Raw genomic sequence first — 25,164 nt, 5'->3', positions numbered from 1 at the left:
CAGTTTTTTCCTCCATGTTTAATGGTTATTTCTTTTATAATGTGTACCTGACGAAGGCTGTTAAAAAACTGAAACTAGTTGTGTAGTACTAATAAACTGTTTTTTCCATTTCTCTCGGTTTAAGTCATTCAATTCTTTTTTTTAAAAAAAAAAAAAAAATATATATACAGGGTGTTCGGGATAAATTTGACATATTTATAATTAATTATATTTTTCCGTAAGTTACATGTATTAACACACACTTCTCTTCATTTAAAAGTTTGGACCCTTCTTCATTCATATACAAGATGTCAGAAAGGATGGATAGCTGGAACCCACCTGAATCATGGAAGAGAATAACTTGTATCATGATGATTCGTGCCCGCCATCAAAATAAGGATATTACGACTGCTGCCCAATGCTCCCTGAATACAGTAAAAACAATCAGGCATGAACTAGAGACTTGCAATGGTGACTACGAGGATGTAGCAAGAAGAAAGATCCCTAGCAGACGATCTGATTGCGTTCGTACAGCAGAATTCCTCGCAAATCTGCAGGAACAGGTGTTGAAGAACCCTGGCATTGGAATTCGGGCTTTGTTCGTGGAGTTGCTAACTGTAGTCAAGCCCTGGATAACAAGGGTAGCCAATGGTAGGCCGTATGTATGGCAGCAGGATTCGGCCCCTTGCCACACCTCTGGGAAAAGTCAAAAATGGTTGTCTGAAAATTTCTACGACTTCACCAGTCCAAATGTTTGGCCTCCAAACTCCCCAGACCTTAACCCCATGGATTATTTTGTATGGGGCGCAGTTGAAAAAGACACCAATCGCACTTCCAGTAATACAAAAGCCCAGTTAATGGATAAAATTAAAACAGTTTTTGCGGCCCTTCCCAGGGAGACTGTAGCATCAGCTTGTTCGAGGTTCCGAAGCAGAATTGAAGCTGTGATCGATGCTAATGGTGGTTATTTTGAGTAAATCTTGTTGATAGTATTGTAATTAACTCTGCCTGTAATGTTTTTTTGTCAATTCATTAAATTTAATAGATACAAAGAAGATTTTCTTTTTCCTTACGAAACTGTCAAATTTATCCCGAACACCCTGTATATATATATATTAAGGCTTCCACTAACTACTAAGTGTCTCAGGTAGCAGATAGATTTCTGCTAAATTACACTTATCATATTAACACTAATATCCCATCACTAGATGGATTTCCATCTCTTGTTGGAAAGCTGATAATAATAATAATAATAATACAAAATTATTGTTAATTTATTATTATTATACAAGCATCTCCATGGAATCAGAAGACTCATCGCGGGAGACCCATCTATCCACACAATCTATTATACCTGTGCATGAGCCCATTAACAGACAAAGCACTCACAACTGACTCTGGCAACTCATTCCACTCATTCACAACTCTCCAAGCAAAAAATCTAGTCCTCAAACCAATAATAACTACATCTTTATTCAACTTCCAGGGATGACTCCTTGTTCTGGTCCCTGTAGCCATGTGCTGAAACATTTCCCCTGCATCAATCCTATAAAAATCCTTTAAGCAACTTAAATGTTTCTATCATATCCGGTCTTTTTCTCCTATCAACCAACTTCTGCAATCCACACACCCTCCATCTATCCTCATAGGGAACATTCCACAGGCAACTCACCATCTTGGTCACTCACCTCTGAATCCATTCTACTGCTTCTTCATTCCCAAGAAACACTGGGGACCAGACTTGAGCACAGCAATCTAGATGTGGGTTTATCAAGTCCTTATAAAGAAGAAAACATCTTCCTTATCTCTACTTGTTAATGTGTTATGTGTTCTTCAATAGCCAAATAATCTTCTGGGAGTACCTTAGCAAACTTAGCAATGTGTCCTGTAAACTTTAAGTCTCTGTCTACAACCACCAATAAATCTCTAGCTTCACCTATTTCCTGGAGTGTCCAGCGCAATCAATGTGATACACTGTTTGTAATCTATTTTTCCCAAAATGCATAACTTTACATTTCTCCACATTAAACTGACACCACTATTTTTCACCCATACTAACAGCCTATTAAAAGTTGTCCTGCAAGCTCTCTACATCATCTTGATTAACCATTATTCTACCTAATTTTGCATTATCAGAAAAACAACTGAAATTTCCTTTTAGGTTATTTTGTATATCATTTATGTGCAAATTAAACAGCAATGGTCCAGGCAATGAAACTTGCAGCACACCACTAATGTCCTGTTTTCACCTCAATATTCTACACCTCCATATACCACTTTTTGATATCTGTCTAGCAGCAACCCTCTTATCCACTTAACCAGTGGTCATGTCCATCCCCATTTGTCCTAATTTGCATAACAGAGTTCCATGTGGTATTCTGTCAAATGCCTTTGAAAAATCCAGCTGAATTATTATGCAATCATTACCTTTATCCAACTCAGCTGTTACTCTATTATAAAAAAGTTAGTAAATTACTAAGGCATGACTGACCCCCCTCACAAAGCCATGTTGACACTCGTACATTCTCGCAAAAACTTAGCTAATATCCCACATCTGCATTTACATTGAGATTCTGCAATATCCTAAGAACCTCCAGTTCATCAGCCTCTGTTCCCACATCAGTGCTGTCACATATGTTAAAGCAGTAACCTCATTAGGATGATATACCAGTGCAAAGTGGTCACTCAGTAACTCCAACTATTTTATCTGCTGCTATCTCCTTGTGACCATCACCACTCATTAAGGTTAATCTTCCATAGTCGTTCTTCCTCTTACATACCACATAACGATAGCACTCTTTGGATTTCTTTTGGTCTGCTTGGCTAGATTTTTCTCATAATCTGATTTTGCCTTACTTGCATGCTGGTCACCTTTCTTGCCTGGGCATTGGACTGTTCATGAGTTTGCTGGTCACCTTTCTCTTTATATACTCTCCACAGCATTTTCTTGTTCTGCAACTCATGTTGAATGATACTACTCATCCACCTAACTCCTATCTGATTAACCCTCCTTACTTTAGATATACAATTTAACACTGCTCATTCTAAATGACCCTTAACTATAATACATGAGCTACTAACATCTTTACACTGCATTGTTTCAATGCCATGGTGCAGATTTAAGCTTCTTCCTAAGCTTGTCATAATCATCTGCCTTGTAGTTCCACATATACCTCCTTCTTGACAGAATATTCCTCACGTTTTACAATCTCCCAAGTCAAGACTGCACAGTCACTTCACCAATCAGAGACAATGTGATCACCTTGTTTATGGATAGCTCTTCTGATCCTATGACCAGGTCCAATACTCTCCCACCCCACTCCCAGTCCCCTCCATCACATGCTTCCTTAAGTAATTATCTCTTAGTAGGTGTATAAATTATATTTCCTTCTTGCCATGTGATCTTTCTTCCTTCTAGTCTATATCTCCATAGTTGAAATCCCACATAATAATCACTTGACCTGTACTCATTGTACTAATTTAGCGATGCATGTTTTCCAGATCATCTGTAGAACCACCTGGCCTCACATGTTAAAGCAATAACCTCACTAGGATGATACGCTCTTGCAAAGTGTTCACTCAGTAACTCAACTATTTTATCTGCTTCTGTCTCCTTGTGATCATCATCACTCATCACAAAATTTAGTTGACGAAATGCAATTAACTTTATTACTAGCTTTCTATTAGTAATATATCAAACCTCCAATATTGTCAAATCTCACATTTTGATCTTCTGAGGTACTACTAATAGCATCAGTCCACACCTAGATCCAGGTCTTCTAGGGTAGCTGTTCTCAAAGTGCAGTCCACTGGTAGGCCATGTGTTTCATGGTTAGTCTCGACAGAATTTTGTTAAATACAATTTTTTAAATCTTAGGTTGCATATTTTCAGATACAATTTAAAATACAATACATTAAAATTCTATTAACTATAGATGCCTTTTATATAATTTGTTTATTTATTATAATAGCATGTTTAATATTTTGCCACATCTCAATATGTGTGTATATTGAGATGTGGCAAAGTTAGTAGTACATAAAATCAACTGCTGCATTGCCACTGTAGGCTGAAAAATATGCAGTTTGCCTCACTAGTCTCATAAATGTATTTAATATACCATATATGTCGGCATATAAGACGACTCTCAAAAACAGAAAACCCCTCAAAATCATGGGTCATTTTATACGGCAAGTATATAAAGGGAAGCTTAATTTCTTGGATGAACATTTAGGTAGTTACAATACATCATTATATAAGAAAATAGGAACTATTTATAAACAAATCAGATTAATTTTTGTTACATAAATTTAAAATATTACAATAGATGTAAGTCTTAAAAAAAATAATAATTATTAACCTCAATTTCCATGTTAATTTTCTTCATCATCTGTTGAAAATAGTTCTTCAGATTCATTGTTTAAATGATCGTCATATGGATCCCAATTAAAATCCGGTGAATTGATTTTGTTTTCATCGTCAGTGTCCCACAACAGATCATTTTCCATACCATCCATAAGATTAGAGATACCACGCTTTTTAAATGATTTTATTATAGTCTCTACTTTTACTTTATTCCATGCTTTGATCACAAAATTGCACAACATATCAAGTGATGCAGCACGCATAGATCCGCTGTTTGTAAATGATTTTTCACCGGTCAACATCCAATTATTCCACTTTTCTCGCATGTGATCTTTAAATGGTTTGTTCAAGCAGACATCTAGTGGTTGCAATATAGAAGTTAAACCACCTGGTATAACAGCAATTTTTGTGTTATTTTTTTCCTAGAAGACTTTTAGTATTCTCAGTTAAATGACTATGAAACATATCCCATACTAATAAACTGCGTTTATTCATTATATCACCTGGTCACATGTTCCACACATTATTTATCCATAACTTCACACCATTTTCATCTATCCATCCTTTTTCGTGAAAATGTACAAAAACACCTGAAGGAAATTTTATCTTAGGTTTAGTTTTATGTTTAAAGATGATCATTGGTTTTAACTTGGTTCCATCAGCCAAACATGACAACACAACCATAAACCTTGTTTCTTCATGACCTGCACTTCGAACTAGCACACACTTACTACCTTTAGACTCCACTTTTATTGTTTATCATATCAAAGCTCATAGTTTCATCCATTTTTTGAATATTTGACAATAGAAATTTATGTTCTTATCTCAACTGAATAATAAATTTATGGAAACTGGTAAGTTTGTGGTCAAGATCTGATGGTAGTTTTTGAGCAATTTTCGTTTTTTGTCATATTACCAGATTTTGTCTGTTCATAAAACGATTACATCATCCTGAAGTAGCTTGAAATTCTATACTTTCATCTGGATTCAATCTTGATCATTTTAGTGCATATGCTCTAATCAATTTTAATAATCCTCAAATTAAAAAAAATGCAAAATTAATAATTAATTGAAATTGAGGCTAATCACTTTTAATAAGGGTAATTCGCATAAATACTAAATTTATGCTATGCAAAAAAATAATGGATATGCATAGATATAAAAATAATGGATATAACAACAATACCTAATGTTGCATTAATACAAGAAAGTCCGCGCGGTTAGCCTAGTGGCTGTGCGCTTCGCAACCATATGACTGGGGAAGGAGTGTCCCAGGTCTGATTCCTGTCGAAGAAGTGAGAAATTTGGGGATCTTCCTCAGCCATAGCCAAGTTAGCCAGTCTCAGGCACGGGCAGTAGGGTTTTTTCTGGCAGAGTTCATCTGGCATTTTTCATCCCGCAAGCAGGCAAACCGGCCCCATGAACACAGATCTACGGCCATAAATACTTAACCCTCCGTGGGGGATGGGGGGGACTCAACTCGTCCCAATAGGGACGGGGGAGAAAAAGGGAGGAAATGCCATACGAATAAATAAAAATAAATACAAGAAAGAAGAAATTGGGGGTTCATCTTATACAACCGACATAAGCTTAAATCCTAAAAAAAAACAGCCTAAAATTTAGGCCTCTTCTTATATGCCGACATATATGGTATTTTTTATTTTTTATAGAAACTTAATTCTTTGAATTTGAATAAACAATTAAATACTTTACAAGTGTCATTTTTTCGTATAATTCACAATATATCCCATTCCTATCCTAATTTTTCTCTGACTTAATTTTCTACTAAAAAACATTAATTGTGCAAGCTGCCTATGCCTAGGGGTGTACGACAACTAGGGATGGCATATAAAGGCTGACTAACTTCTTGTTTTAAAATATGACCTACTGGTAAAGGATGGTGTATCAGGGTTAGTGGATCCCTGAATTATATGCTTGTCAAATGGACCATTACCAGAAAAGTTTGAGAAACACTGTTCTAGGGGATCATCCTAGCATCAAACACCTCTTCAGCTAACTTTTTCCAGCCCAGTCTGTTTAAATGATGACTTCAGATTAGCTCTATTCACACATTCTTAGATATTAATGATTTTCAGTTCTTCACTAATATTTTTATTTTTAATATCTTTATCTTCAGCTTCTATGTCACATCTTCAGAACATTTTGCAACCTTTGTGATATTTTTTTTATATTCTTCCATATCCCTCTTGAAGTCTTTCTATGACTTTGGTTTAGCTATTTCAACACATAACAGCCGTCTTACATTTTTTTCTGTATTCTCTAATGGTACCTGCTGACTTATTTACCAGGAACTTTTGATATGATTTCTTCTTTCCTGGGATTGACTCTTTAACTTTTTTTTTGAGTTTGCCATGAAGTTCTTATTTCTCTATCTTTTTAAAAAAAAATTCACCACATGCATCCCTAAATGAATCTTTTTTTTTCTTTTGCATTTTGCTATTGAGTCTCCAATGATTGGTTTTTGTTTTCAAATTATTTCATTTTTTTCTCAAATAGTATTTAAATTTGAGTCAACAGTTCACCTGTGAAAACTCAGAAGTGAACTGCAGACAAAAATCAAATAGTCAAAAATAAACCTCAAGTAAAAACACAACTGAATCCAAACAACACACCTTATTTTAAAATAATAAAATCATTTTTGTAATATATAAATTATGCTTTTCATACTCAGAACAAGTAATTTCAAAAAAGAATGTCAAAAACTCTAACGTCTCAACTTATATCATGATTATTTTCAGTTTCAGTAAGGAAATACCATGAGTAGACATATTACTAACTATTATAATAACGGAATTAACTCACGTAAATTATTCTTTATTCGTAGAATTTTCACCTGAGTATCACAGGCATCATCAGTACAGGTACAAGGCTAATTAAACAATAACTGTTATATTCACAAAGCACCACCTAAGTAGCTAAGGTTAAATTTCCAAAATTTATTTAATTATTATTATTATTTATTTTTTTTAATTATTTAAATTTAATTATTTAGTTATTTAATTATTCAATTATAATAATTAATTTTTTTTTTTTATATATATATAAATATATAGATGTGTATACAATTATATGTTAGGAAAGATTTGCTGCTTTATAAGGTACTATCTCCCACAAGCTAACTTTTTCCAGCCCATCTAAATGTAGACCATCTGTTTAGGTTAAGGGGAGTGAAGTAATGTTTCACATGTTTCTTTGTATAGCCGTTCCATTAGGAACCAACTTTTGTGAATGACTTTTGTCTTGTTCTACTTAACTCTATGTCTGGTGTTGATGGCATGTTCTGCAATTCCAGACTGTTTGGGTTCAAGGTACTGGATGTACGACTGGTGTTCTTCCAACCGGACCTGAGTAGATCTTCCTGTTTGTCCGAAATATGATAATCCACATGAGCAGGGAATCTGGTAGACACCTGGATAGCTGAGATGTGGGAGCTTGTCCTTTGGAGACATTAGGAATGTGGAGATTTTTCTGATGGGTTGAAAAGCCACACAGATATTTAGTAGTTTTAGCACCTTAGCTATGCGTTCACTAACCCTATGTACATAGGGGGATAGGTATACATGTAGGTTCTATACTTGAAGAGGATGCTGGAGCACGACTACTTAAAGCTCTTTTTAAGTAGTCGTGCTTCAGCTTCCTCTTCAAGTATAGAAGAACCTACATGTATACCTATCCTCTATGTACATAGGGTTAGTGAACGCATAGCTAAGGTGCTAAAACCGCTAAATATCTGTGTGGATTTTCAACCCATCAGAAAAATCTCCACATTCCTAATGTCTCCAAAGGACAAGCTCCCACATCTCAGCTTCATAACCACTGGATATGAAGGAGGAATTAATATACAGTAATTCTTTTTGTAAAAGTTCTTCTGAAGAACAAAAGGAGTTGGCTCTATGAACTAGTGTTTTTATAGTACCTGCCCTTTTGGCTGGGATGGTGATGTGATTCAGCGTGGATGTACTGGCCTGTATGAGTCTCTTTCCTATAGACTGTGAATCATAGATAACCATCTGGTTGGCAAAGCATCAAGAGAAAGGCTAACTGCTTATTTACTTCTACTTCTAGGGTGAACTGGATCCTTGGATGAAGTGCATTAATTTTTGAGAGAAACTGTTGTAGTTCTTCTGAGGTGCCCTTCCATATGGCAAAAATGTTGTCCACATATCTGAACCAAATGTTAGGTCTGGGTGTAATATTGTCAAGGATAAGCTGTTCGAAATGCTCCATGAAGTAGTTGGCATTAGCAGGAGATATTGGATTACCCATTGTTGTCCCTTCGATTTGTTGGTATAACTGGTTTTTGAAGAAAAAATAACCAGACTTTATTACAAATTCAAATAATTTGACAATGTCTGGAGGAAATTCTTGGTGTAGTAATTCTATGCTGTCCGCCAACAGAACATTCATAAATAGCGAAACAACATCTAAACTAATCGTAATCCGAATCGTCTAGATGCAGATCGAAAATTTTATTTCTGAAGTCCACAGAATTTTTTATATATGTAGAGGTCTTCTAGTTGAAGAAGTGAGTAAATTTGACAGAAATTTTGATATTTTGTAAGTGGGACAATCTATACAGCTAAAACCAGTCTTAATGGAATTCCTGGCTTATGCACTTTTGGAAGACCATATAATCTCAGTGAGCACCCGAAGGAGGTCTCTAGTGTTTTCTTTTTATCTTCATCCCATATACGATATTTTTTCTATAAGGGCATTAAGCTTTTTTATTTGACTACCAGTAGGAACTGAAGTGAGGGGCCTATAAGTCGAATAGTCACAGAGTAACAGTGATATTTTTCTCTCATATTCTCTTCTGTCTTGGAAGACTACAGCCTTCCCTTTGTCAGCTTTTGTAATAATTAGGTTCTTGTTATTTTTATTATTTTTTTTTATTTTTTAGCGATTTCATTGCCTTTGGTCCAGTAAACGATAGGTTCAGCTGCAGAGGCTTGGCGTTATAAAGAATTTTTGCACACTCGAATCTTATTGTGTTAGCTGTTTTCTTGGGGTAAGGATTGAATACCTCTGTCCATACTATGGAAAAAGTCTATTATGGATACCTTATTCGGAGCAACGGCAAAATTATGCCCTTTTGACAGAACGAAATGTTCACTGTCTGTCAGTGGGTGGCCTGATATGTTGATCACTACTCTATCTGTATCAATGACAGTATTACTAGATTTGGGGTGGCTCACCAGTGAATTTAACTTGCGTCTCAATCTATCACGGGGAGCATTAAAAAAAAAACAATTTTTAATGGAAGCATTCCGTTATTATAATAGTTAGTAATCATGATTATTTCCTTTTTAAGTCAAAATTCCTTGGATTTGATTTTATACTCAATTAGAGTTTTATTTCATAATTATAATTTTTCTACTTGGGGTGCTTAAGGGTCAGAGCTGTATAACTGAGAGGAGACCTCCACATAGCCTTTAAAGGAAGGCGAAGAACCGACCAGGGCTTCTGACCTAATGTCCAATCATCACCTTCTCGTGGTGCACCCTGTTGGGTATCTACTTGGATACTGAACGGACGAGGATGGGCTGGCAATTTGGGATTTAGCCGACCAAATTGTATTCTTATTGGTTAAACCAAAATATAGAATGATGGTACAACATGACAAAATTTCTTGCCAGCTGGGGCGTCGCCCGGTTAAACAAGGCCCCCGTTGTTTTCGCCAGGAAACCAGGGCGAACAGCGAAAAGTCAGCTACTGGAACAAATCTGAAAATAAACCCCAACTCAACATCACCAGAGTTGAAGATCGGTACTATCAACGTAAGAAGCCTGAATGGCAAAGAAATAGAGCTAGCTGAGGAATTAGATAAGTACCAGATCGACATAATAGGGGTGACTGAAACAAAAAAGACCAAAACTGGTGAGATCTTTCTGAGCAATAAATACAAAATGTTATATTCAGGCAATGACAATCAAGGAAAAGAAGGAGTAGCCATAGTATTCAACACAAAATACAAGGCTAATCTTCTTGAATGGCAGTCAGTCTCAAGTAGAGTAATGTGGGCAAATATGAGAATGGGGAACTGGACAATGAGACTTATTTGTGCCTATGGTCCCACAGAAGGTTCTACTAAGGTAGACGTGGAGGAATTTTTTGAGGCTTTAGAAAAAGCAACTGACACAATGAAAAATGAAAAGTTGGTCCTTGTTGGGGATCTAAATAGCAGAGTAGGAAATGATTGTGAGACATACAAAAATATTTTGGGAAAATTTGGAGAAAAGTGAAAAGCTAATAATAATGGCAAATATCTGTTGGATTTCTGCTCAGGACATGGACTGGTTATTACTAACACCATGTTCCAACATAAAAATGTGCACAAATTCACATGGAGAGAAGAGGCAAGGAATAAGAAAAGTCTCATTGACTATGTTATTGTTGATAGTGATGTTTTCTCCCTGGTGCAGGACACCAGAGTGTACAGAGGATTTGAAATTGGAAGTGATCACTATTTAGTCTTCAGCAGGATAAAATTGAATTTCATATTGAAAAGAATAACTTGTAAGAAAGTTTTAAAGCGAATAAAAGTTGAGCAGCTCTCAGATGTGAGCTGTAGACTAAAATACACAAAGATTATTGAAGAAAAAATGAACAAGTTTAAGAACAGGAATCAAACATTGGAGATTCAGTGGCAAACTCTGAAGAAAACATTGATTGATTCTGCCAGAGAGGCATGTGGTGAGGTTGTCTGCAAGGATAAAATCAGAACTCCCTGATGGACACAGGAAATTAAAGAGGCAGTGAAGGAAAAGAAGAAAGCATATCAAAATTTGCTGACAAATAAGTCAGCTTGTGCTCTTAGAGAATACAGAGACAAATGCAAGAATGCTAAACACCATGTAAAACTAGCTAAACAAAAGTCATTGGAGGACTTTGGCAAGAATATAGAAAATAAATATCAAGAAGGTGGGAAAATATTCTGGAGGTTGTTGAAGAAGCTTAGAAATGGAGGAAAGAGTGCTGTGAAAGGAGTTAGAGATGATAAAGGTGACATGAAAATGGGAGAAAAAGATATCCTTGAAGTATGGAGTAATTACTTTGAAAAACTGCTAAATGAAACAAGCAGTGATGACAGCACAGTGATAAAAAACACTGACCAGGCATGCAGTCAGGAATACATATCCATACTTGAAGTAGAAAAAGCCATCAAAGGCTTGAAATGTGGAAAGGCAGCAGGAGTAGATGATATTCGACCAGAAATGCTTAAGTATGGTGGTATAAGAGTCTTACAGGGGCTGCACTGCATAGTTCAGAAAGCCTGGACAGAGGGACGAATTCCCGATGATTGGAGTAGAGCTCTCATAGTACCCATATATAAAAAGGGAAATAAAACTGCATGTGAGAATTACAGAGGTATTACCTTACTGAGTGTCCCGGCAAGATCTATGCAAGTATACTTGAGAAACGGTTGAGAAGAATTGTGGAAGAAAAGCTTGGTGAAGAACAAGCTGGATTCAGGCCAAATAGAGGCTGTCAGGATCAGATCTTCACTTTACGACAAATAGTCGAGAAAGCATGGGAATATAACAAAGATCTGTATTTAAGTTTTGTCGATCTGGAAAAGGCATATGACAAGGTGCCAAGAGAGAAGCTATTCAATACGCTGCAGTTATATGGTGTCAATGGGGCATTATATCAAGCAATACTTAGTCTTTATTTGAGTTGTAAGTCAGCAGTTAGAATTGAAGGAAGTACAGGAAGATGGTTTAATGTTAAATCTGGTGTGAGACAAGGATGTACATTATCCCCCTCTGTTATTCATTATCTATATGGATCACATTATGAAGGAAAGTGGTATTAAACATGATATCAAAATTGGAGATGTTAATGTCAGCTCTTTGCTTTATGCAGATGACGTTATACTTCTAAATAAATCTGCTACAAGTCTGCAAGATTCTCTGACTAAATTGAACAGCTGTTGTAATAGATATGGTATGAAGGTCAGCAATAAAAAGACAAAGACAATGAAAATAGGCAGAATCATTGAAAATGTCAACTGTGTTGTGAATGGAGAACCTGTGGAACAAGTAAAACATTTCAGCTATTTAGGCACGATTTTTAGTGAAGATGGTAAATTAAATACAGAAATAGACAACAGAATAAGCAAAGCTGGTATGGTGGGAAGTCAATTGAATAAATTCATATGGAATAAGAGAGAAATTAGTCGGAACACTAAATTAGCTGTATACAAGACAGTGTTCAAACCAGTTTTAACTTATGGATCCGAGAGCTGGGTCAGAAGTAAAACACTTGACCAAAGACTAGAGACCACAGATATGAGAGTCCTGAGAAAGATTATAGGCATGAACAGATGGCATCAATGGCAGTATCATATTAAAAACGAGGATATTAGGAAAGAACTTGGCATTGTCAACATCCAGGAATGCATTAGCAGAGCTAATCTCAGGTGGTATGGTCACTTAAACAGAATGGGTGAGGAAAGATTAGCAAAACAAGTGTTCTCTGCCAGGTTGGCAGGAAAACAACCCAGAGGAAGACCAAGATATAGGTGGATTGATACGGTACAAAGTGCCTTAGACGATAGAAATATAACATCTGATAATGTTGGAGTGATGACAAATAAAAGGCTGATTTGGAGGAAAATTGTAGATAGGAAATTAATAATGATGTAATTTTTTTTTTCATGTAGTACTATCATATCCTGTACACCCCTTGAGGGTACATGGCAGGAATTTGATGATGATGATGATGATAATTTTTCTATTTCACAATATTTCTACATATGATTATATTAATTTAAGATTTGATTTTTTTTTTTTTTTTCAAAATCAATGAGTTTGAAATTATGCCTTGCTTTCATATTCAGTTTCCGTCCAAAACTGTATTGCACTTCACTATTTCTTAACATCATATCTAGGAATTATGAATTAACTTGCAAAATTAAATTACATCATCATCAAATTCCTGACATGTACCCTCACGGGGCGTACAGGATATGATAATACTACATGAAAAATTTACATCATTACTAAGTTCCTATCTACAATTTTCCTCCAAATCAGTCTATTAATTGTCAAGACTCCTATATTATCATTATCAGATCTAATATTTCTATCGTCTAAGGCACATTGTACCGTATCAATAAACCTATATCTTGGTCTTCCTCAGGGTCGTTTAACTGCCAACCTTGCAGAGAACACTTGTTTTGCTAATCTTTCCTCACCCATTCTGTTTAAGTGACCATACCACCTGAGATTAGCACTGCTAATGCATTCCTGGATGCCGCCAATGTCAAGTTCTTTCCTAATATCCTCGTTTTTAATATGATATTGCCAATGATGCCATCTGTTCACGCCTCTAATCTTTCCCAGGACTCTCATATCTGCGGTCTCTAGTCTTTGGTCAAGTGTTTTACTTCTGACCCAGCTCTCAGATCCATAAGTTAAAATTGGTTTGACCACTGTCTTGTATACAGCTAATTTAGTGTTCCGACTAATTTCTCTCTCATTCCATATGAATTTATTCAATTGACTTCCCACCAAACCAGCCTTGTTGATTCTGTTGTCTATTTTTCCATATTTAATTTACCATGTGCACTAAAAATTGTGCCTAAGTAGCGGAAATGTTTTATTTGTTCTACAGGTTCTCCGTTCAAAACACAGTTGACATTTTTAATGATTCTACCTATTTTCATTGTCTTTGTCTTTTTATTGCTGACCTTCATACCATATCTATTACAACAGTTATTCAGTTTAGTCAGGGAATCTTGCCAACTTGTAGCAGATTTATTTAGAAGTATAACATCGTCCGCATAAAGCAAAGAGCTGACATTAACATCTCCAATTCTGATATCATGTTTAATACCACTTTCATTCATAATGTGATCCATATAGATAATGAATAACAGAGGAGATAATGTACAGCCTTGTCTCACATCAGATTTAACATTAAACCATCTTCCTGTACTTCCTTCAATTCTAACTGCCGACTTACAACTCAAATACAGACTAAGTATTGCTTGATATAATGCTCCATTGACACCATATAATTGTAGCGTATTGAGTAGCTTCTCTCCTGGCACCTTGTCATATGCCTTTTCCAGATCGACAAAACTTAAATACAGATCTTTGTTATATTTCCATGCTTTCTCAACTATTTGTCGTAAAGTGAAGATCTAATTCTGACAGCCTCTATTTGGCCTGAATACAGCTTGTTCTTCACCAAGCTTTTCTTCAACAATTCTTCTCAACCGTTTCTCAAGTATATTGGCATAAATCTTGCCCGAAACACTCAGTAGGGAAATACCTCTGTAATTCTCACATTCAGTTTGATTTCCCTTTTTATGTATTGGTAATATTGAGAGCTCAACTCCAATCATCAGGAATTCGTCCCTCTGTCCAGGCCTTCTGAACTATGTAGTGCAGCTACTGTAAGACTTTTATATAACCATACTTCAGCATTTCTGGTCGAATATCATCTACTCTTGCTGCCTTTCCACATTTCAAGCCTTGGATGGCCTTTTCTACTTCAAGTATGGATATGTATTCCTGACTGCATGCCTGTTGAGTGTTTTTTACCACTGTGCTATCACTGCTTGTTTCATTTAGCAATTTTTCGAAGTAATTACTCCATACTTCAAGGATATCTTTTTCGTCTGTTTTCATGTCACCTTTATCATCTCTAACTCCTTTTACAGCACTCTTTCCTCCATTTCTAAGCTTCCTCAAGAACCTCCAGAATATCTTACCACCTTCTTGATATTTATTTTCTATGTTCTTGCCAAAGTCCTCCCATGACTTTTGTTTAGCTAGTTTTACACGGTGTTTAGCATTCTTGCATTTGTCTCTGTATTCTCTAAGAGCACAAGCTGACTTATTTGCCAGGAACTTTTGATATGCTTTCTTCTTTTCCTTTGCTGCCTCTTTAACTTCCTGTGTCCACCATGGAGGTCTGATTTTTCTATCCTTGCACACAACCTCACCACATACCCCTCTGGCTGAATCAATCAGGGTTTTCTTCAAGGCTTGCCACTGAATCTCCAAGGTTTGGTTCCTGTTCTCAAACTCTCTCATATTTTCTTCAATAATCTTTGTGTATTTTAGTCTACAGCTCACATCTGAGAGCAGCTCAACTTTTATTCGCTTTAAAACTTTCTTACGTGTCATTCTTTTCAAAACGAAATTCAATTTTATCCTGCCCAAGACTAAATAGTGATCGCTTCCAATTTCGAATCTTCTGTAGACTCTGGTGTCCTGCACCAGGGAGAAAACATCACTATCAACAATAACATAGTCAATGAGACTTTTCTTATTCCTTGTCTCTTCTCTCCATGTGAATTTGTGCACATTTTTATGTTGGAACATGGTGTTAGTAATAACCAGTCCATGTCCTGAGCAGAAATCCAACAGGTATTTGCCATTATTATTAGCGTTGCTCTTTTCTCCAAATTTTCCCAAAATATTTTTGTATGTCTGACAATCGTTTCCTACTCTGCTATTTAGATCCCCAACAAGGACCAACTTTTCCTTTTCCATTGTGTCAGTTGCTTTTTCTAAAGCCTCAAAAAATTCCTCCACTTCTACCTTAGTAGAACCTTCTGTGGGACCATAGGCACAAACAATCTCATTGTCCAATTCCCCATCCTGATATTAGCCCACATCACTCTACTTGAGACTGCCTGCCATTCAAGAAGATTAGCCTCGTATTTTGTATTGAATGCTATGGCTACTTCTTCTTTTCCTTGATTGTCATTTCCTGAATACAACATTTGTATTTATTGATCAGAAAGATTTCACCAGTTTTTGTCTTTTTCATTTCAGTCACCCCTATTATGTGGATCAGGTACTTAATTAATTCATCAGCTAGCTCGATTTCTTTGCCATTCAGGCTTCTTATGTTGATAGTACCGATCTTTAACTCTGGTGATGTTGAGTTGGGGTGTGCTTTCAGATTTGTTCCAGTAGCTCACTTTTCGCTGTTCGCCCAGGTTCCCTGGCGAAAACAACGGGGGCCTCGTTTAAACGGGTGATGCCCCAGCTGGCATGAAATTTTGTCATGTTGTACCATCACTTTCTATATTGCTTAAGGGTCAAAGCTGTATAACTTTGAGGAGACCTCCACATAGCCTTTAAAGGAATGCAGAGAACCGACCAGGGCTTCTGCCCTAATGTCCAATCCTCACCTTCTCGTGGTGCACCCTGTTGGGTATATACCTGGATACTGAACGAAAGAGGATGGGCTGACAATTTGGGATTTAGCCGACCAAATTGTATTCTTATTGGCTTAAACCAATATAGAAAATTAAATTAAATTATTATTATTATTATCCAAGACCCCATGGGGTCAAAGACTCATCTAGGAGGGCCTTTTATTAACACACAGCTCATCATAGTATGCTTTAAACACACTCAAATTCTCTGCAGACACCACACTCTCAGGCAAGGCATTCCAATCATTCACAATTCTGCATGAAAAAAATCTGCTTCTCACTCCCCTACTCACACCCTATTTGTACAGTCTGAACCAGGGATGACCTCTGGTTCTCCCCTGATCTCCCACTATTTTCTGTAGAACCTCTCCGGCATTGATCTTTAATAACCCCTTACTAACTTGTAGGTCTCTATCATATCTCTCCTCTTCCTTCTGTTCCACCAGACTCAGCAAGTTTTAATCTTTCCTCATACTCAACATTCAAGAGGTTAGAAACTACCTTAGTCAGTCACCTCTGAACTCTTTCCAACATATCTTCGTCCTTCTGAAAACCAGGTGACCAAATCTGGGCACCATAGTCCATGTGTGGCCTAATTAAAGCCTTATACAATGGAACAAGAATCTCCCTACTTCTACAAGTCAGTGTCCTCTGCATCATTCTCAGAAGCCTTTGTGTTGTCTTCACAATTTTGGCTATGTGTCCCCTAAATTTCAAATCCTTATCCACTATCATCCCCCAGATCTCTTATTTCCTCCACCTCCAACAATATAATCCTCACCAAGCATAAATTCTGAATTCCATTTTTGTTTTCCAAATTTTAAAACCTTCCATTTTGAACATTGAATTCACATCCCTATTCCCATGCCCAATCACTCAATTTATTCACGTCTTCTTGTAAATAAGTCAAGAAAATTAATTTACAGTAAGTTATTTCTTTGATCTATTTCATGCTTTTTTTTTTTAAAAAAAAAAATTCTTCTAATGAACAATTAAATAATCAGTTACTTACATCTGCTTTAACAAAACTTTTGCTGAATAATTAAGTCATCATCATCATCATGCATATCAAAGATTTAGGCTAGCATGGTCTGATCTACCCTTAGAAGACATCGTCGAATCGTTTAAGAGGACGTCCTGGTTTTCTTTTTCCTAATGGCTTGTACTTTAAGGCTTGTTTTGGTAATCTTTCTGTTTTCATTCTTTGAACGTGTTCCATCCATTTATGTTTATATTTTTTACTTTTTGCTATTACTGGTTCTTGGTATAATTCTTTCATAATATCTTTGTTTCTTTTGTGATCAAATAGGGTATACTTTGCAGTTTTTCTCATAAACTTAATTTCTGCTGTTGTTAATCTTTGTTTGTCTTTTTGTTTTATTGTTCAGATTTCGTTTCCATACATTAAGACCAGTAAGGCTAATGTATTGTATACTTTTAGCCTGGTTTGTTTTTGAACTAGGTTTGGTTTAAATATAGAGTTAATTACGACTGTTATTTTTAAATATTTTGCACTTTTTATGTTTATATCTTTTTCATTTTCATATAAGATCAAATACAGCCTAGGTAGTTAAATGAATTCACCTGTTCTAAGATCTTGTTATCTATTACTATTTTAGTTCTTGCTGGATCTTGTCCTTTGAAGGCCATAGTTTTTGATTTTTCTTATTTGATATTATCATATCATAATCTTTGGCTATCTCATTTAAATCTAAAATAGCTTTCTGTAAGTTATCTTCAGAATTTGTAATTATTATTTGGTCGTCGGCAAAAAGGAGAGTGTTCAAGTTCACTATAGGAGAAAGTAAATATTAAAAAGAGTTGCTAAGAGGGGACATCCCTGTTGGACCCTCTCAGCAACTCTTGTATATGATAGCTCGTGATTTAATCTTATTTGTATTTGATTATTTTCATATATACTTGTGATAGCTGTTAGGATATTATTTGGTATTTGTCTTTCTTTTAATATGTTAAATAGCATTATTATTATTACGGCTATTATAGCCTGTTTTTGTTTAGGAGTGTCCCTTATTTTAAATACATTTTCTATTTTTACTCAAAAAAATTTTTTATATATATTTCAAGCCCCTACACTCATTCCGTAAATGTTCTGATGATGGTCAGTCAACCAAAATGGTTTGCACCCCATTAACGTTCTCCCCTGCCCAAGTTTTCCCCATAAGTAAACCCTTCCCCCTAAAAAAATGCGCCTTAAACACAATAATATATATATATATATATTTATATATATTATTAAAATAAAAATCGGGTTTCCAATTTATTCTTCCTGAGTCAAAACATCCACCTTGTTATAAACAACCTTCAGCAGGAACATGGAATTTGAAGACATCCTAGTATCAAAAGAAGGTATGTACAAAAAATTTTTCCTCTTTTATTCTGATATAATTGCCTTCAACACTCACCCATAATGCCCTAAAATATATATAAAAAAAATTTTTGAGTAAAAATAGCCAATGCATTTAAAACAAGGGACACTCTTAAACAAAAACAGGCTATAATAGGCGTAATAATAATAATAGTGTTTAAGAGGCGTAGCACGGGAATTTTCCCAGAAACAATACCTAAGTTAAATAATATGTTTCTTTTAACTTTCTCAATTGCTTTTTCAAAGTTAATAAATGCAATATGTGTTTCTAAATTGTATTCTCTTCTTTTCTCTATTATTAATTTTAGGCAAAAGACCGGGTCTATACATGATTGTCCTTTTTTTAAATCCATTCTGTGCTTCTAAAATAAAGTTTTTGGAATATTTCATTAGTTTGCTATTTAAGATTCTGCTATATATTTTGTAACAGGAGTTTAGTATACTAATACCTCTGTAGTTTTTATCTCTATAACCTTTTTTAAAGATAGGAATCACAATAGCTTTTTTTCATTCTATTGGGGGGGGGGATACCAGTTGAATAAATTATATTTAAAAATAATAAGAGTCTTTTTTTGAATCTTGTTCCTGCATATTTATATAGTTCCGAACCTAGCTTATCTTTTCCAGGTGATTTTCCGTTTCTTGTTTCTTTCAGGCTGATTTCTAATTCTTCTTTAGTTATTTCCTTTTCATTTTAATTAATTGTTTGCCAGTTGTCTTTTTTAAAATATTTGTCTGTCCACAATTCTGTGTAGTAATTTAGAAATTCTTCTCATTTCAATTCGGTGTTTAATTTTATGTTTTCTTTGGTATCTGCATTTAAGTGTTTCAAAATGTTATATACATCGGGTCTTATTTTATATAAATCATGTTCTAAATTAGAAACAAATTTGTTCCATGATTCTCTATGTCTTTTTCTGACTTCTCTTTTAGGTATAGCTTTTATTCTTTTATATTCTATTTCATCTTCTAATCTTTTACTGCTTAATCATTTGTGATAGGCTTCTTTTTTCTCTTTGATTCTTTGATTGTATCATTCCAGATCTTCAGTTTTTTCCTTTTATTGAATTTTTTGGTCTTTCCTAAGCTTTCATTTGCTGCTGCATTTAGTATCGTTTTCATATTAAGCCATTCTATTTCTTCATTTTGTTTTATTTTATCTAGATATTGGTTAATTCTTTGTTCATATAGCCATTGTACATTTGTGTCATTCAATAGTCTAGTTTTATAAACAAATGTTTCAAATTTTCTTTCTGTTCTTGTTACTTGTAGCCATTTAGGTGGTAATCTTAATTTTATTTTAACAAGTGGTCACTGCTTATTTCATATCCTCTGTGAACTCTAACATCTAGTGAAAATTTTGATGTCTTTTCATTTAATATAAAATAATCTAATATTGATTTCCATCCTCTTGCTGCCCAAGTATATTTATGTATGTCTTTATGTTTATAGAAGGAATTCATTATTTTTAGGTTATTACAAACTACAAAGTCAATCAATTTTTTACCATTCCTGTTTAGAGTATGTTCTCCATGTATTCCTATATTATTATTAATTTTCGTGTTTCCAATTCTTGCATTTAAGTCTTTTGCTAAAATTACGTAATCATTTTTATTTATTTTATTATATATGTTTTGTAGCTGATTATAAAAATCAATATTATCCTGTTCTCTTCCTTCTTCTAGGGCATATAAACCAATTATTGTTAAATAGCCTCTATCTATTTTTATTCTAGTTTCTATTATTCTTTCATTCCATAATTTATAATGTTTTAACTGTTTTGAAAGGGAATTATGAATCCAAATCATGACTCCTGCTTGTGCTCTTTGGTCTCTGTCAACTCCACTGTATATCACATTAAAATTTTCGGTTCTCATAGTTCCTTTTAATTTCTTTTTTTGTTTCAGTGATTACTGCTATTTTAAAATTTCTTTCATTAATAGTTGGTCTAATTCTATTTCTTTATATGCTATTCCTCTTACATTCCAGTTTGCTATGTGTATTACATTTTATCGTTTTTATTTTTGTTTTACCTTTTCCATTCCAGGGTCGTTTTCCACAGATTCAATCTGTTCATCTTTTTCTGTCAGCTTACAAGTAGAATTATGTTCTCCATGTCAGGGAACTAGCCTGATGATGGAATAGTTCAGTGGTATGGCTGCTATCTTAAGGCTTCTGAACTAACCTTCTTCCGAATTTAAACCCATAGGAGGAATAGGGTATATTGAAGGGGGAAAGAGTAGATTATAGAAGAATTATAATAAGGTTTATAGGGAGGGCATAGTTGTAAGGCCAGAAATGAAAAGACTCTAATACGAGTACTCTAAGCATAAGGATCATAAAATAAGAAGAGTTGGCTGATAAGGCCTTATAGGAAAAATTAAAGTAAGTGAATCTTCCTCAAAGTAGAAGAAGAAGAGGATAGATCCAGCTAGGGTCCATGGGAGTGCCACTTCCTTTACAATCAAGATGATTGCCCTGTTGGTCCCCGAGTCCTTATTCAGTATATTCGGACCACCCCACCACACACACACACACACACACACACACACGGTAGGCTCCCCTATCCACTACCCAGGGGACGTGCGCTCTAGGGGTTACAGGGTTCCCCCCCCTCAAGAGCTTAAAAACCTTAAGATTTTTAAGCTCTCGATAATTAAGAATTATTTTAAGCTCCTGAGAGCTTAATAATTAAGTAATATAGTAAAATATAGTAAATAATTCTGTTTATATCAGATTTTTATTCCACAAGCATACATACCTTAATTTCTGCGAGATGTCTTTCTTCAGCTGATTCTGTATTTCTATCTTTAAGCATCAATTCTTGCTCTTTTTCTTCTAATTTCTGCTTTGAAACTTCCCAGAAGGATGTTACTTGATCTCTTTCTAACTGAAAGAAGTTTCTTTCCTCTCGTTCTCTTTCTATTTCATGCTGTAATCTCCAGACATGTCCTTCCAGCTAGAAAATAAATAAATAAATAATACATATGCATGTATTGCATGTATATTTATTTTAGAGAAAACACTATGCACATGACAAGAATGTGACAGCAAAATAGATTCCTAAAGTGAAACAGACATTTATGATAAGATAACTAATTTTTCTTTAAGAAGGCAAAATCTACATGAATATACTGATAAAAAAATGAATATTAATAATAAGAATTTTGCTAATCAGAAAAGGATAAGTTGGACCATTAATGGGGTGATGATGACATACAGCATTTTCCCAGCCAAACTTATTCCATATGTTGATGGTGTGGTCTGTTCTTCACCAATGGAACTCTGGAGATGCCAGTGAATATTGATGCTATAAAATTACACCTTCCCAAGATTGAAGTAAATGGTGATAACTAGACCTACAGATGAGAGAAAATGTTTTAATTGACTAGCAAAACACCACACTGCTCAAATGGAGCCTCAAACTGTTGCCAAATTGTCTCTAATTTTTGTGCCTCCATTTCACATGCAGGTGATGGTTCTTAAGTGTGCCAGAGCCTCTCCTGGGGGATATATTATAAGCAAAACAATTCTACAAGCTGGCCACTAAATACAGTAATATTACTACAGTGAACCCTAGGAATCACTGTAGCAAATGTCTGTTATAGCACAAGATTCATTCACTACAGTGAATTTAAGGAAGATCGACCTTTCCATTCCTACAAAATAAATTCCCCAGAAGATACTGCACTCAAGTTGAGTAACCACATTTTCTTGAACTTTTTCTTCTCTCTTCCATCATCTATGTGGATGATGATGAAGCCGAGTGAACTCTTTCCACTTCTGTCTGTCCCTGGGGCGTCCGAACAATTCTGCCCAGTTTGGTGTCGCTTGTTGTGATTTGGTTTTCAGGTCCTCTTTTATTTTGTCTATCCATCTAATTCTGAGCCGCCCTTTGGATCTTTTACTTCCATCATTGTATACAGGGCTTTAGTTGGTAATCTTTCTGTTCCCATTCTGGTCACATGGCAAAACCATTACAGTCTTCTTTCTTGGATTTTGTCTATTATTGTTATTTCTTGATTTAGTAATTTTCTTATGTCTTCGTTTCTTAGTCTATCCAGCAGAGATACGTCAAGTAAATTCTTATCCAACCCATTTCAATAGTTAATAATTTTTTCTCTTCAGCTTTTTTGAGATTCCAGTATTCACTTCCATAGAGAAGTATTGGGAGGACCATTGTCTTGTAGATTCTTACTTTTGTTACTTGTTTGATATCTCTTGCCTTCCATATTTTATTTAGTCGTCCAAAAGGTTTGGGATGCTTGGCTAATTTGTCTGTTTATATCTTTTGTAATTTCCACGTTGTACTCAATTACTCCTCCGAGGTAGGTGAAGTTTTCTACCTGCTCTAGATTGTTAAGGTCAATTTCAATTTTCAGACTGGTGTTTCTTTTTCCTATATGCATAATTTTTGTTTTGTCTATATTTAGGTTTAATCCAAATTTCATACATTCTTTCTTTATTTTATCAGAAATTCATTGTAGATCTTCTTCTGTGCTTGCAGTAATGCAATGTTGTCTGCAAATTTTAAGTTTGTTATATTTTCCCCATATATTTTGATTCCAGAGTCTTCTTTGTTTAAGCCCTTACTGGTTGCTTCCAGTGTAAGATTGAACAGATCCAGTGACAGATTGCATCCCTGTCTTACCCCACTCTTTGTGTGGAACCAGTTGGTTGAAGTGTCCTCCACTCGTACTGCACTTTCAGATTTCTCGTATAGATTCTTTATTATTCTTATAGTTTGGTTGGGAATTCCAAATTCTTTCATAGTTTCCCATAGTTCTCTTCCATGGATTGAATCAAATGCCTGACAAAAGTCTATGAAATTTATATATAGCAACTTAGGTTGTACTCTAGCATCTTTTCTATTAGCTGTCTTAAGGTGAATAATTGATCAATTGTGCTTCGTTCTGGTCTGAAACCTGCTTGTTCTTCTCCTAATGCTAATTCTATGTATGGCTTAATTTGTTTTTGGAGTACTTTCATAAAAACCTTACTTGGAATACTGAGGAGGCTAATGCCTCTGTAATTATTGCATTCTGTTTTATCTCCTTTTATGTATATAGGAGTTATAACTGATTTGGTCCAATCAGTAGGTATTGCTTCATTTTTGTAGATCCTTTCAAATGTTTTTAATGGTTCCAGAAGTTGTTTCCTTCCTGCTTTTAAGAATTCTGCGTGTATCTGATCAATACCTGGTGCTTTCCTAGTTTTAAGTTAATCTATGCTGTGTGCTATTGTTTCTTTCATAAAGATATTTGTTTCCTCTTCTATTTCAGTGACTGGAATAATAACATCCTGAGAGCTGTTTTTATTATATAAGTCTCTAAAGTATTCTTTCCATCTGGCCATTATTTTGTTTTACTTTCAATTAGTTGTTCCTCTCGGTTTTTGATCATTATCATTTTTGTTGTCCATGTCTCACTAATTTGATCTATTTGTTTATATAATCCATGGAGGTTATTTTCTTTTGAGAGCTTCTCTGCCATGTTGCATTTTTCTTCCAGTTATTCTTGTCTCTTTTAACTAGTTTTCTAATTTTTCTGGTTAATCTATTATATTCATTTCTGTATAGTTCTGTTTTAATTTCATGTTTTTCCTTTGGTCACTTAATGTTTTTACCTCATTCGAGATCCAACCCTTTTTACTTTCTCTTTCTGTGTAACCTATTGTATTTTCTGCTGATTTTAATATTATTTCCTTTAATTTGCACCAATGTTCTTCGATGCTTATATTCTGTTTTGGTAGTTCCTTCAAGTTTTTATCTAGTTCTAGTTGATATTTTCTTAGAATATTATTGTCTTGTAGTTTATTTACATTCAGTCTCTTTTTGACTCTAAAGGAGACTGAATGTTAATGTTAAAATCTGAGATTTTAAATTTATTCTTAAATTATATATTTAGTTTAACCTTTTATCCAAGTGTAAGCAAACAAAGTTTGCACCTGAAGTATCTTCAGGACTGGAGCAACTCGTGGTAAAGGTGGTATAAGCTCTCATTACTTGCCTTAGTATCTCCCATAATGCAAAGCATATCTCCTTGCAGACATGTATAATGCTATGCATTAAGGGAAGGGCCACTACCCAGACTGGTTTCAACCTTTATTGAGGTTTCATCAGTGGGTGCCAGACCCAGTGGTGGTGATACCAAGATGGAAGTAATGGAGAAGTCATATTTACCTATACGAGTTGCCCAAAGGTGTCATACCTTATTATTAAATTACTCTGGA

General features: G+C 35.0%; 1 protein-coding gene across 1 annotated transcript in view; it reads right to left on the bottom strand.

Annotated features, from left to right (window-relative positions):
• LOC150103424 (dynein regulatory complex subunit 4-like) overlaps positions 1-25,164 on the bottom strand; it is a 199,200-nt gene that overhangs the window by 136,257 nt on the left and 37,779 nt on the right. The window contains exon 3 of the mRNA XM_090398147.1: positions 21,695-21,892. Coding sequence (XP_090254273.1) covers positions 21,695-21,892 — 198 coding nt within the window. The remainder of the gene's footprint in view (positions 1-21,694; positions 21,893-25,164) is intronic.

This window comes from Typopeltis vanoorti, chromosome 9 (assembly GCF_054136105.1).
Source record: "Typopeltis vanoorti isolate ZY-2024b chromosome 9, IOZ_Tvanoo_1.0, whole genome shotgun sequence".
In the NCBI taxonomy this organism is placed as follows: Eukaryota; Metazoa; Arthropoda; class Arachnida; order Uropygi; family Thelyphonidae; genus Typopeltis; species Typopeltis vanoorti.
This window is presented reverse-complemented; position numbering and strand designations above follow the sequence as displayed.